Source organism: Leptosomus discolor, chromosome 1 (assembly GCF_034619465.1).
Source record: "Leptosomus discolor isolate bLepDis1 chromosome 1, bLepDis1.hap2, whole genome shotgun sequence".
Classification (NCBI taxonomy): Eukaryota; Metazoa; Chordata; class Aves; order Leptosomiformes; family Leptosomidae; genus Leptosomus; species Leptosomus discolor.
Window position 1 is genome coordinate 26,564,455 of NC_141391.1, and position 15,217 is coordinate 26,579,671.

Consider the following 15,217-nt stretch of genomic DNA (forward strand, 5'->3'; position numbering starts at 1 on the left):
CAAGTATAATGAACGCTGTCAGTTCATATAATATACTTGTCAGAATCTGTATCTGAAAAGGTTTGTATCTGCCTTAGCACACCTCAAGCTCTACCTCCTTTGTGTCACGTGCCAAGAGGCTATGGCCCATAAACTAGTGGCCAGAACAAGTCTGTATTTCATACCACGCTGACAACAATAAGGAGTTACAGGCAATGCGAGGCGTGGTTCTTTGACAGAAAGAAACAGACATATCATCTAACGGGACTAATAAGGGGGAAACAACTTCCCTATAATACCATTATATAATATTTAAAGGTTCCAGGTTGGTACCTGGTCCCCATCATAAGTTCATGGAAAGCACAGTTCCAGGGAGCTTTCAAGCTAAGAAGTGTAGGTCAAGCAAAGTTACTTAATTTTTTCTTGACCAGTAAGGACTGCTGTTGTCTCTGTTGTGTGAGGCATCATATAGAGACAGGGCCCATTTCAGAACCACCTGGAGTCTAACAGACAGACAGTGATCAAATGACAACATACTTGGTGACCTAGAGGAATTAAAAGGTGTAGCAGAAGATGTCTGAGACACGTCAAATACATCACTGTGAAAGAACAACATGCATTAGATACTGGCACTGGCAATAATACTGGAGAAGGAAGTACCATCAACTATAAATCCCACCTTTGCGGAGTCAGAAACGTTGTCCCAATATGGAGATGGAAAATCCACCTGTCCCATCAAAATCTGATCAAAAAGCACTTCTTGGTCATCTCCACTTCTGTAAAGCAAAAACCAAACAAAAACAACAACAAAACCCCCAAAGAAATTATTTCCAGAGCTGGTTTCAATAGGCTTCTTGAAATTGCTTTTAATTGGTGATCCCTTAGTATGCTTTTGGAAGCTGTTGATTCCCCCCAAGCATGCAGCCATGGCTGTGAATGGTGAGATCATAAAACAAAGTGCATTTGGTACATTCTTTCTAAGGCAACCTGCTTGTCTTTACAATTATCAACAACTTTGCAATTGCTTTGAGGAGGAGAAAAGACCTGACATGTCCTTATTAAGCGGCTTACATTTTAATTACCTTTTACCGACCACAAAATATGTTGTATTTGGTCCATGAAAGAAGATGCTTATTTCACTGTGTATTTTAAACATCAGGCAAAGGCACCCAGAACCCGTAATGGAGGCTCTTGTTTTGTAATGCAATGAAGTTTAAACTAAAATAAACAAACATGAGACAGAGATTTTACAGTAAAATCACAGACATTTATGGGGTTTGTGTAAATTACTATGCAGAGCACAGGAAAAAACAAACCCTATGAGCAGAGAACTTTTTCCAGCGGGAATTTCTGTGCTTAATGCAAAAGCAGCACAGGGATCAATTCACAGAACAAGGATGGTTGAATAGATCAGTCCATACCCACGGAACGGAGGAAAACCACAGAGCAGAATGTAAGTAATCACACCCGCTGCCCAGATGTCCACCTTCAAGCCATATCTAGAAGTGTGAGAGACATGGTTAGAGACATCTGACTCCTATGAACTACAGTAAAAGAACAGAGGAAACATTTTCAGAATTGTTTCTTATACATTGTCATCTGAACTTTCTCTATGTCCTACCTACCTATCCTAATACTGCTTTCAAATCTTTTTTACAATTACATCTTAAAACTACATTAGATCAGAACACAGGAGTGCACAGAAGACATTGTGCTGTATTCTTGAGTCAGACAGTGAGGCATACCAACATGAAGCCTGCAAAGGTGACACAGGCTGCTCAAGCCAGCAGGCATTTACTCTGTGGAACAAATCAGGAGAAGAGGGCAGTGTGTGATAATGAAATAAAACTAAGTGAACACTAGTTACCAGTCTCTGGGTACAGTTTAAGTATTACTTTTATTGCGTTTGCAAATGGCTAGTTAGTAACCCAGTGTTAAACTCAGAAGTTTGAGGCCAACAACTGGCTGTGAAACCTGATATAACTCCAAAGTTGGTCCTGCTCTGAGCTGGTTTGGACAAGACAGCCTACAGAGGTCCCTTCCAACCAAATTGTTCTATGAGCCATGATGCTGCATCATACCCAAGCAAAGGCAAATAAAAATCTTAATTGCAAGAACTCCTGTCTGGCACACTGGCAAGAGCATGCTCCACTGCGTACACATCAATGAATTGTTACTAGAAATGATTTACCCAGTTTCAGCAATGATTTCTGGAGCTACATATGTTGGGGTCCCACAAACAGTATATAGAGGTCCATCCACAATTGTTGCCAGGCCAAAGTCTCCTAGCTTCAGCGACTTGCTTCCATCTTGGTGTTCATAAACCTAAATCAGGAGGAAAATTCAAGGTTTAACGCAATACCATCAAGATAACTACCACATTTACAAACTCCCTGAAAGGTTGCTTCTACTTTATGGTCTTTTTTCTCCTCCTTACCTACAACATACTTCTCTGCATGCTTTGAAAATTCTCAGACAATTTGGACAAATTCCCTTGAATGCACTCAGGGTGTTTGGGAAAGACTTACCTTGTTACCTGGCCAACAAAGGACATACAGCTTGCTAGAAGCTAAAGCCCAGAAGCAAAGACCTGACCTTCCAGCAGTGATGTTCCCAGGTTAACTCCCCACTGACAGACAATTCCTAGTGTAGGATTTTTGAGTTTATTTATTTTACTTGCACGGAGCTTAAAGGCTTGCACAGGAATTTCAACTTCTTAGATAATACAACAGTGACTACACTGATAGCAGCAACAGATTCTTCTCTGTGTATTGAAGTCACAAGATGCAAACCTGGCTGGACTATTTCACCTAGAAACACTTTCCTCTCCTTGGATGACCATTAAATACCAATCAGTGTCTTAGTGGTATGTTACTGTCAACATCAACGGACATAGGTAGGGCTGTTAATGTGTATACATGAAAATCCTGTCTTAAAACATGATCTTCACAGCAGCAACATGATCTCTCATGGGTTTTCATGGGTGCAAAGGGAGATTAAGATACAGTCACAAGAAAAAAGCTAGAAACATCAGTAAAACACACACAATTTTAAAAGCTAGCTCAATGCAAAAGAACAACCCCAAACGTGCAAACATGGAAAACTTATCAAAAATGTTTAAAATAAAAATTACTAAAACGTATCTAAATTAAGTACTGGATTGTGAGTCTTTCTTTAATCCAGCTACTGGTTTGAGTTCTTGCTTTGAAATTGTTTATGATGCAATTTAATGCTGTTTACCACTACAGCCACTTAAAAAATGGAAACAGTTGACAGGAGGCCTTCTTAAAGTATATATTCATCACTTTATTATTTTGCAACCCAAATCAACGCTTCATGCAGTCTGGCTCACCAACAGTGATATCCTGACAACAATTTGCAGTTACACTGAACAAAAATGGAAGATATCATATGTCACAAAGCCAAAATCATCCTTAATACCCATCTTGACCAGCTGCTACTAAATCAGAAATCCCATTTATCTACAACTGTTTGCAGAGGAAAATACTAATTTTTTTCTTACAAAAATACAATAAATTCTACAATGGACCCTTGAACAGTTGGTGCAAAAATGAAGTCTTGAAGTCTCTCAACACTGTTTGCTACAGATCTGCTATAGCTTATAATTATTTGTTATATCATACAGCCCCCCCCAGTTTCTCCTTTGTTAATGTTAGTCATGTCTAGAGAGAAACCCCCCTCTGTCCTGAATCCCTGCTACCAGGTGATACAGCCACAAGCAGACATTCAGAATATACTAAACTCTTCTCCTTTCTTTCTGTTATTTTTAATAATACAACTGGATCTTTAAGAGAACCAGCAATTTGATATGGATTCACATTTTTCTGCTACTAAGCCAGAAAAAAGATAGGCTTATAGAAAAGCACTGGAAAAAAAGCAATTATGGTTTTATTAAAAACACAGATTGTTAAATACATCTGGTTCCTGAAACTAAAGAAAGTGCTCTCTGAAATGGCAGTAATAAATCTAATTTCAACAACAGTTTTAATTAAAGGCTAGAGACTAGAGCTTTAAATATTCACTTGGTGAAAAATGTAAAGTGTGCACTTAGACATCAAGAGCTGAATCCAGTCTAATTAGCATCTCATATTCTGTTTCTTGTGATTATCTTTTACAAAGCCCTCTCTTGAGTTGTGTTAACCTAGTGAACACTTCTAAGTTCCTTCCTTCCTTCAACAGACATGCACCTTGTATGACTCATATATCCTGGAAATTAATTATAGAAGAGGCTTATTTGGCAATATTTACCAATGCAGAAGGTTTGGTACTGTGCATTTTATAGTATTTTGCCCCATCTGTTTCCAGGAATTACTTTCCTTGGAAAACTACTTCAGTTGACTTATAAAACTGAAGAAAGTAACTTTTCCTCACCCTGTTATAACTCCATATAAAAAGGAGCTCAACGTGAAGCTGTGGTATGTTACCTGCCAGTCAAGGAATGTGAAAGATAATTTAACGCTCATGTTACTCAGAACAAACACTATATGTGTTCCACTGCATTTAAATACTGAAGGGCAATTAAAGAAATGGGGATTAGTGCAAATTACCCACTATGTAGTGCTTTCACTGTTTTAACTAAGCAATAAAATTGTGTAATTGTACAACACTAATTGAATGCAGCCAGACATAATTGTGTGCCACCATATGTATCCTATTACTATAAAGACTGTCAGTATTTTCTAAGCTGCTCTTGTGATCAGTGCAGATGGCAACAGTCAGAGAAGTTGTTCTCTAGGGTTTATTATATGGCTATAAAGACATCCCATGACCTGTCAAAATAAACGTGCTAAATAGCAGCAATTATGAAAAATGTTCCAATTAAAACACAGAAGACACTCTCTAGAGAACAAAAAAAAATGCTAAAAAAATCACAGGTATTCAGCATACCCTAAACTCTTGGGCAGTTGACTGTTAGGTGGGCTTTGCATGCCTTGGGGATAATAAGGAATATTTAAGAAGCAATTATAGAGATAATTGGTGTTGCACATAGGATGTTGAGACAGGTTCACAAACACAATGATCTATCAGCAGGGTCTATAGCTGATGGCACACATCAGCTCTAAGAACAAAAGTTACTTTTTGGGAAAACGAAAAACCAAAGGAGGGAAAGAGGGAGGTGAAAGGGAACAGTCTCCCAGTAGCTAAGAAGAGATTCACTAAGGAGGCTCCAGAGGAGCATGCTTCTCTGGGTGCCCTCTCCAGAGCAGCATGTTCCCCTTCACCACCCACATTTTTCTTGTAGTAACTCTATAGCTTTTGTCAGACCTTGCTCATCTTCCCTGTTGTTTTTTTTTCCTGCTAATGGAGCCGTTAGCCTTGGGCCACGTATCAACTGGGGCAGATGCTGCCCCCCCAGTTAGCTGCTCCGCTTTGGGCAGGTGTGTTACAGGCTCCCCTAAACCTAAAGCTACAACCCATGGGTAGGAAAAGGGTTGGGGGGGGCAGGCCTGATTCTCACACTGGTGCCCAGGAGAACATGCTGTACCACCACTACTGGGGTTTGCAGGTGCAGGACCACGACAGTAACGTGAAAGTGTGCGTGAAAGCAGAAGCACAAGCACAAGGGACAAATACTGCCATGACTATTTAGGTGAAGGGTTACAGAGCTGCACTTCTTGTGATAGCTGTTATTCTTATGAGAGCTTTACAATGCTAAGGGTAAAATTAAAAGATCAATGACTTAACAGATTGAAATAAACTTGGTGGGTCTGTGGAAGGAGGGAGAAGCACAGACCTTCTCTTACACACTCCCAAGTTATCAATAATACCAAAAGCTGAATCTTTACTTACCAGTAGATTCTCTGGCTTGATATCCCTGTGGACAATGTTCAGGCTGTGAAGATATTTGATGGCACTGGCCAGATTGTAAAGCATCCCACTGGCATCCCGCTCTGTATATTTGTTGGTGGAAGTAATAGCATCAAAAAGATCTCCTCCCTGGAGCAAAATGAGCATGGCATATGAGCAATAGTGCTTGTGAAATGACTGAAAAATTTGGGGAAGATCACAGAGCATCATTTATAGAGGAGGAGGAGGGAGGAGCAGCACAGTTTTCTTGCAGCTATAAACTATAGGCACTGTGTTGATATCACCCATAATGACAGCTGAACATATAAGTAATTCAGAACCATTTGTCATGGCTTAGTTGGTCAGCCAAGAGGCTGGAGTCTCTCGTGCAAACCGTTCCCACCCACTGCTGCTTTCGTAACATGCCCAGCACTTGCCAACCTGTGTGTTCAGAGCCCCTGTTGCAATTTCTGGCATGCCTACATACTTGCCTGCCATGATGCCGTGTACCAACCCTTGCCACTCTTTATTATAATCACAAACAAGCTGACATCAAATTTTTGCCCAAAGCCTGACTGAACCCCAGAAAGAGAAAGAAACTCTTGAGTAAAACTCAGATCAGCTACCTGTCATCACTCCTAGCCTATTTTAAAAGTCTGCTTCTATCTCATTTAGAATTTAGAATTTAGAAACCATTTTCTCTACACAAGGTATGAAGTTTTTGTAGTGTGATGCTTCTTGCAGCTAATACTGAAGGACTTTCCACCATATATGTCAGACAATCATACTGGAAGACATGTAAGAATTAACATTAGTATTTCACCACAGCTACAAATATTTCCAGTTCATTGTGCTGCCTAATTCAGCTGAAATCTACTGCCAGAGAAAGAAAGGAAGGAAGGGTGGAAGGGCGGAAGGGTGGAAGGGCGGAAGGGTGGAAGGAAGGAAGGGTGGAAGGAAGGAAGGAAGGGTGGAAGGAAGGAAGGAAGGAAGGAAGGAAGGAAGGAAGGAAGGAAGGAAGGAAGGAAGGAAGGAAGGAAGGAAGGAAGGAAGGAAGGAAAATTAAGTGGAAATCCTCAAAGTTGAAATTATCTTCACCAGGATCTGAGGCAGCCATGACATTTGGACTGTATTTCCAGAGCTCAGCTGGCAAGCGGGAAGAAATAAGTAAGCGCTGGGAGAAAGAAGAAAAAATAAGTTTAAAGAAGAGATTAAGGAGGAAGCTTGACAGAGTGGAGGAAAAACCAAACATCTTTTGAGAGATACTACTCAGAGGTAGTATGAGCCTTTGGCCAAAATAAAAGCAGCACCATAAAGAAAACATAGACCAACAAAAAAAAAAAAAGGAGGGAAAGGATAATTCTGCAAAAACGACGCAAAAGATCCCAGCTGCGGTCAAAACATCAAGAGAAAAATATCACAGGAGACCGTCTTTTACAGAAAAAGCAGGTATCTTCTGAACGCAACAGAGGAGTCCCAGCTTTGCCAATTCTCATGATTTTATCAACAGCCTCAAGTTATTTGCTGTATTTTTTAAAGGCTCAGCTCCAGAGTAAACACTGTTTTCACTAAGAGAAAGGAGGAGGGGGAAGGAAAAAAAAAGAATTTTTTCAGGAATCACAGCTACAGAGAAAAAGGTAGGAAAAAAACGATCACCAAAGACTGAAATCTGAGGAAACAGACATTACTTGCTAAAAAACCCAAACCAAACTACTAAAAATTTTGCATTGTTGAAGTGCAGCTGAAGTCTGCCAGGGCAGGTTTATTTCCACTGTAGATGCAAAACCCCAGCTTTGGAAACTGCTTGCAGCCAACCATTGTCAAATCTGGACCACATCAAAACCTCTTGCTCTGGCTGGTGACTGATCAAGATACATCAAGTTCCATAGCGTCAAAGAAAAGGACGAATAAAAGACCAAGCTAAACCAGATAGAGGATTAGAGAAAAAGGTGAAATATTTGGCAAAAGTACAACACCATGTACTTCATGGCATTATCTGATCCCAAAGTATTAGATATCAGCATGTGGCAAAATACATGGGATAAATAATCTATCTTCCCTAAGCTCCTTCCTGTGAAGCCCCTGTACCAGCTGCTTTTTAACATGAGGTAGTGGATTAGACAGATCTTTGGTCTTATCTAATATGTTCCAGATGCTCAGGAGAAGTGTCAATAACATCAGAAAAGGATCTGCCTCCAAACAAAGAAAACAGTCCGAGCTGAGATATGAGGGGCAAGAAGGAAAGAAGCTGAACCTTAAAAAGAGAAGGGAAAATTTCAGCCTAAAGTCAGAAGAAAAAGAACGAATGTTCATGCGCAAGAGAAACCTAAACTCAGAAAAAGAAAGAGGCTGCAGAGCACATTAACAGATTGTCAAGCCAATCTGAAGCAGAATAATTTTCTCCATTTAAGCAGTCTACTTTACTTAGTAAAGTTTCTTACTGGGTAGCCTGCTAAGAAAAGAGAGCTTATATTCAGTCTGTGGGTTTCTCTGCAGTAAAGAGTGGTAATATCCTGGAAAGAGTTAACAGAGCTGACAGCTATATCAAGCAGAATTGTTTTCAGACTTCCCTTTCCCCGAAGAGCACTTTAACCTGCAAGGTTCTGCTTAGCCGATTCACGCAGCAGGTCACTATCATTTATTCAGGCACAAGGGGTGAGTTCAGGATGACATTTCAGTCTAAATCCCTTGTTCTGGAGTGAAATGAGACCAGCAACATCTGAATGCAGTTTTTATCATCTGCGCACATGAGGAAGCATACTTGGAAGTACAGTAACCAATTATTTATTTATTACCTTGTTATGTAAATGATATAATCTCTCTTTTCTTCTGCAAAAGTGAAATCATATCCTGGAGCAGTAAAGGAAACTCAGTAATAAATCTTACTTGTTAAATTGGCCAAACCCCTGTTAGGTTTGAATAACAATTTTGTTTCGCTGTGTAAAAAAGGCAATGTGCCAGAAACCAGGTCCTTGCTTCCTTTTACAAGCACCACTTGCAATGTGTTTATATTTGTATTTATGAAGTGCTTTTTCTTACACTTTACAAAGCACTGAATGGCCTATCTGCCATGAGGTGAGGGCAGGATTTGCAGCAGCCACTTATGTCAAACATGTTACTGCCAATTAATGCAGGGTGGTATTAACTGAAACCGTGCTCTGCAGTATCAAGCCTTTTCTCCTCGAATTTCTTTCCTGTCTGTGAGTTTGATTTAAAGTCAGGTCTTCAAAAGTCAGTCAATAACAGATGGTTAATCAATTCTAACAGCGTACATTATGAAATGGTAACAGTCAGCAATTGGTGAATTAACAATTAATGTCTTTCCAGAAATACCTTCCCCAGTGCATACAGAGTATAACATTCCTTCCTCCCCCCCCCCCGCCCCCCCCCTCCCCAATTAAATATTAAGGAATAGATGCTTGTTTCAAAGAAACAAAGTTGACTTCCAAGGATCAGGATATTTCCTCTAAATTTGTTCTATTATTTCACATAAAATAAAGTACATTAAAACAGTGCTTTCTAGGATACTGAATTATAAAACCCTTCTATAGCATAACTAAAAGCATAAATATCTTCATATGTACAGCAATCCTGAAGAGTAAATAAGAAAGAGTGAATGAAAACAGATTTTTCCAGAAAGTGAATATAATGGATGGTTTTCTTTATACACATCTTTTAGGCTAGATATTTTGCAAGTGTTGTCGGTCCCCTCCTCTCTTACTTATCTGACCAGGACTTTGATTAAAAATCCACTGGAGACTACAGTTTGAACATTTTTCAAGCATGAATAGCACAGCAGGTTGCACCCATAAAACCAGCTATGTACTTACATCCTGGCATGTCAGACAAGGCACAGCTTTTACTTCTTAGCACACCTCATGGGGCCAAGATGAAGGATTTGTCAATGCAGGCTGAAGCTGTGGCTACATTAGATTACAACGCTGTGCAAGAGTATTGAGGTACCTTTGAACAAGCTCTCATGGACACTGGGAAAAACCTACTGTAGCATGGATCTCAGAGTGAGCTCACTTATTATGGAAAAGAACAGCAATTATGATTAAAATAGTGTTAGGTGGCTAATGGCATCTGATCTGAAGCTGTGCTATTTCACATTGCGCTCCTGAGTGCGAGAGAGTGCTGTGACTGAAGAAGGTGGGAAAATTCTTCCAGGACTCGTTACACAGAGGGATTCGTGGTGTGGAAGAGTGCCAGTATTTTTCTTTTTTCTTAGGATTTAACATCTCCATTAGAGACAAAATGGGGATGCTGGGTACCGTGTCAGCTCCTTGCCACCAGCACATCTCAATGTGCTTCCTCAGAGTTTGGAGGTGGTGGACAGTAGGGTTAGCAGGACCATAAGCTCCATAGCACCACTCAAGCCAAGCAGAGCACGTGGCAGGCTCAAACCTAAGAGGACAATGTTGACATCTCCTAAGCTGTGGGGCATGGCCTGAGCTTCTCATGGTAACAAGGCTGTCCCAGCCTGCCACAAGGACAGGGAACATCTGTGGCCATCTGCCCATGGACCACACCTGACAGCCTCCCAGCACTGCACTGGGAACATGGCATGCGTCACTGCTGCCACCACAGAGCACGGGGGTAATGGAACAAAACAAAAAAACTTTTAATTCTCCTTGCTTTCATATTCCATCTCAGAGACTGACAAGTCTTTTAAGAGACACTTGGAACAGGGATCAACCTATCTAACGTTTCAATGAGGTGCCTACACTAAGAGCATCCCCTAATCTCCGCCTACACTAAAAGCGTCCCCTAATCTCCACCTACAACCAGAGCAAAGCAGATAACTATCCTGCTTGCCGAAATCTCTTTCTCTCATGACCTCTGGTGGTTCCTGTTTCTAACCAGACACAGAGGCTGTTTACCGAAGGTGACCACACTCTAATTTGAGTAGAAGTGGTGTGGGTGCCAGGGTTCAGAATGCCTGATTTACTCACAAGTGTTGAGAACACACGTATAACAGGCCTGTGCACAAATGCTGCTGCTGAACAGCTTTATTGTAATCTTTGTCCTTAAACACTTAGAACTGTGGATTTCCCAGGTGTAGGTATGATAGGCTGCCCCAGGAGAATGGGCTGACCAAGATAAAAGAAATGGAAGTGGCTGTTGGAAAGATCCCCTTCCCATAGAATAGTTGAGGAAGGACAAAGAATTGCTAATCCCACCAGTGAATTTTTAAAACAGGTGTGTTCTGTTAAAAGTAAGAATGGAGGACAAGATGTCCTCAGCGGTTTTCTGTCCTAATTTGTACAATTGACTCAAATGTATTTGTACCACCTTTTATGCACAGGGACATACTTGTGCATTAGTACCTGAACCGAGAGATAAATTCATACTTCTGGCACTGCACTGTTGACAGTATGGGGGCAAGAGATGACCTGGTCTGAGTTTCATAACCCAGTTTCAATATGTTTTTCCACCAGTGAGTGAAATAGATGCATGAGACCTGGAAGTTATTATGAAGAAACAAATAGGGTCTCAAATATAAAATACTGTATACGCAAACTTACTTTTCAGAATAGAACCATGCTTTAAATAGCAGGTTTTTCTCTTTCACTTTCCCCCAGCTTAAATTTAGATTATTATCAAGAAGGCAAGCTTAACAATGTGTTAATAAAAATTGGTTGAGAAAAAAGACAGGTAATATTGTTTAAATTTATAATAAATTAACGAAATTTAATTAAACCCTATTTTATCAAAGAATATTCAATTTTGAAGGCTGGTATTTACAACTATTCGGACTCTGTGTATTTACAATTCACCTCAAGGCAGACGTGTTTCTTTAGATAAAACATTTTAAAGAGGCTTCTCTTGGGGCAGGAAATAAAACTGGTGATTTTCAAAGTACTGTCTACAAAGCTCTTTTGAGTGTGGCTTACAGAAAGTTAGACAAATATTTGAGAGTTACAAAAAAAAAATTCTAAAAGTGGGTTGCTGGACAGGACTACCTTCAGAGACCCCTTCCATTCTAAATTATTCTGTGATTTCATGATTTTTAGTAAGCTTTAGTACCAGTAATGAAATTTCTCAGTATGGTTGAAAAAATTCTTGATAAGCAGCTTGTCTCCAAAATACTCACCTTTACAAGTTCCATGACAAGGTACAACTCGGTTGGCATGTCCATCTCCTCAATCAGAAGTACAATATTGGGATGCTTGACTCGTCTTAAAATAGAGACCTCGTTCTGGATCATGTGCTCCTGCCACACAAAAGAAACCTTTAATGACTGCGGGTTCGTGGGAAAAACTTACATAGTGGAAAAAGCAGAGAGAATTGGGTTCTTCAGGGCTTTTTAAGAAGGTAACAGATATTGCCCCCAGCACTATGGAAGGAACACGTCTAGAAACAACATCAGTGATAACTGAAAGAAAAGAGAGTAGAACATAGAAAAAGAAATGGAGGAAAAGATGTGCTTCTGATGCAGAGAAAAGTTAAATATGGAAGCTTCTAAAATTTTTTCTCTGATGCAAAATATTCAAATATATGATAGCACCTTCTCAGAGAACCTTTTGTTATACATTTCAAAAGCTGACAGTCACTTGGTATAACATGACATTGATTTGATTAACCTTGCATACTGTTTAGACATAGTGACCGGTGTCGTTATAATTATTAGTATTATTCTATTTTCTATAACATCCGGAATTGTGAAAGTTAGAGGATAAAATTACAGGGGTAAAGAGCAAGGGGAGTGCCCACACACAACCAACCAACTGGAAAATCGACAAGAACGTCTAAAAAAGCACGTTGCAGCCTTTTATTCTGATATTCCAAGGGTCTCCAGCAGGCAGGCAAAGGCTTCAAGCAAAAAGATTGTAACACTTGCCAGGAAGAAGACAAATACTGACAGCTTCCCAAACTGATCTGTCACAAAAAGTTTCTTCAAAAAAAAAATATTTTTTTTCGATCTCATATGATTTTCTTGTACTTACTTTTCCTCTACATTTACTCTTTTTGATTATTTTCAGAGCATATTCTCTACCAGTTGATCTGAGGAAAGAGAAAAGAAAAAATTGTATGATCAATCACATTAAATATTTTTCTCAGTCGAGGTTATATTTGTCATTTGAGCATAGTAGGTCTGGGCAAAAATTCTATTCAAGTATTTGTTTTGTCAAAAAATTAAGCTTGGATTTGACTGGAATTGTGAACTTGAGCCAAATTTATTGAATAGATGTGCCTAAGAAAAAAGCATTAAGCTATTTTTGAAAAATTAAGACATTTCCATGTTTTCAAAACAAAATAACTTGATTTTTTCATTTTGTAGTGGTAATTGTTATCTCTTCTGCAGTTTTATGTAAAAAATATTATGTAGTATTTACAACTCCAAATCTTCTCAAAACCATAAAGTTTTGTTTTCTACTATACAAAAAAAATACAAGCTATGGAAAATACTTTTATTTTTTACTTAACATGAAAAGTCACTTTTTTGCATATCTGCACTCACAACTGGTATGATTAAAAAAGTCAGTTAAATATGATGTTTATGTGACAGAATATGAAAGGTTCTGGAGACAGTAAGAAATTACAGAGAATTAGTTCAGGATGAGAACACATTTTCTTTTAAGTGTTTGGGGTTTTTTTAAACCATATAATTTATCACTACCATATATATATACACATTTATTATATAGAATGTTAACATACAAAAATAAGGTTGTAGACAAGTTAACAGTATCAGCTTCCATTTCTTAATCAAATTACATAACCAAAAGATGGCTGTAAGGATGAAACCAAGAAGTTTTGTTCACAAGCTCTAGTTCTACTATGAGGTTAAATGGAGAATGGGTATCACAAGAAAAAGTTCTTACTGAAACACTTGCATTTTCTAATAAAAATCTAAACAGTTTACAAAAGTCTATTACATCGTTCTTAGGTATATGTTTGGTTAAAAAATAAAGGAAAAAAAAAATAACCCCTCCAGCATATTTTTTCCATTTTTCATTTAGTAAAGCATAGTTAAACTGATACCTCAAATTGATATATAATAAGTTGAATAGAGAAATGAATGTGCTTAAAGGTGTGCACAGTCTGTCAAACAGGACATGTGAGTCATAAACTGAAAGCACTGCATTAGGAAAATGACTGGGCATTTTCCTTGCCATATTTAAGCACAGAGAATTCCTCTGGCAACGATGTAAACTACTAGGCAGTAATTTAAGGGAAAATGGAGACTTCAGTAAAAAGAAAAAAACCCAACAAAATATTAATTCTGTTTGAGTTCCCAGGTCAGCAGGGAGCAAAGACAGTCTGTATCAAGACATGAATTAAAAGGCTGTGCAAAGAAATCACACAGGATGATGACATTTATGACTTGGAAAAACAGTATAGCATGGCAAGAATTAAGCAAAGAAAAATTAAAAACTTCTCATATCTGTACTCCCCCACAAACGTGTTCAACACTACAGCTCCCAGAAGTGGGCCACACTCCACATGGCGTGCCCCCTCCTGGTGCTGCTGTTTAGTGGCTACAGTCCTAGCTCAGTGAGGGGACAGGCAGAGATATGGGGAATAGAAGGAGGAGGTAGGAGGAGGAATATTAGAAATTAAGATATCTGGGGTTCAAACTCAGACAAAATATGCCCTCTTTCAATAGGAGACTCTTTCAAGCTGCTTGGTTGCCCTAGGAATGCTTCCTTTCTGTCATGAGAAAGGAAATTGATGTTTTTTGTTGGCCATGGGAGACTCCATGTACTCCAAAACACTGGGAAATCTGAGCTAGTGAGGAAATGTCAGAATCTGGAAGTATCTGAAAGTTAAAAATGAACACATATAAAAACACCACAGGACAAATTGCGCATATGATGGAGCAGATATGTAACGAGCAGATGACAACTCTGACTGCTCTTTGTTTTAGTAAAAAGAAAATTAAAGCTAAGATAATGCAAATCCTTTCCCCTAAAAAGCTGCAGAACCGCAGGCTGTCAGCAGCGCTGCAACTTACACACCCGCCAAAAAATACGCACGGCCATGCCAGAAACTGACAGTGAAACAGGCATAACACCCCTCACCTATCACCCAACCCAAACAATAAAGAGGTGCCACACAAAGTAGGAAACACACATTATGTCTGGATAAAAGTCTGGTCCCATAGCACTACCGCAGGGCACAGAGTTAGACCTCTAGTTCATAACAGGGCTCCGTGTCGTTCCCTGGCTGTTTTAACCCTTTGCAAAGTCAACAGAGATTTCCATTTCACTGGAGACAAAAATCTGTCTTCATTATTTTTGTATGTGCATTAAATGTGTCTCTGTGTGTGCGCCTGTGCGTTCACAGATGCACAGAATGGGATTTAGAAGTCCTCACGTGAAAAATCTGAATATGTTCTTTTGGTTTCTCTTTGGACTGTTCATTGTCAGAGGTAAATGCCTATGAACATGTTTGAAGTGTCAGAGTGGCTAACCAGTGCACT

General features: G+C 39.2%; 1 protein-coding gene across 2 annotated transcripts in view; it reads right to left on the reverse strand.

Moving 5' to 3' along the window:
- DCLK1 (doublecortin like kinase 1) overlaps window positions 1–15,217 on the reverse strand; it is a 244,361-nt gene that overhangs the window by 24,107 nt on the left and 205,037 nt on the right. For both annotated transcript variants that reach the window (XM_086481887.1, XM_086481888.1), the window contains exons 8-13: window positions 12,738–12,795; window positions 11,885–12,004; window positions 5,791–5,937; window positions 2,171–2,304; window positions 1,401–1,478; window positions 659–755 (exon numbers count right to left, since the gene is read on the reverse strand). In XM_086481887.1, the coding sequence (XP_086338013.1) occupies window positions 659–755; window positions 1,401–1,478; window positions 2,171–2,304; window positions 5,791–5,937; window positions 11,885–12,004; window positions 12,738–12,795 (634 nt within the window). The remainder of the gene's footprint in view (window positions 1–658; window positions 756–1,400; window positions 1,479–2,170; window positions 2,305–5,790; window positions 5,938–11,884; window positions 12,005–12,737; window positions 12,796–15,217) is intronic.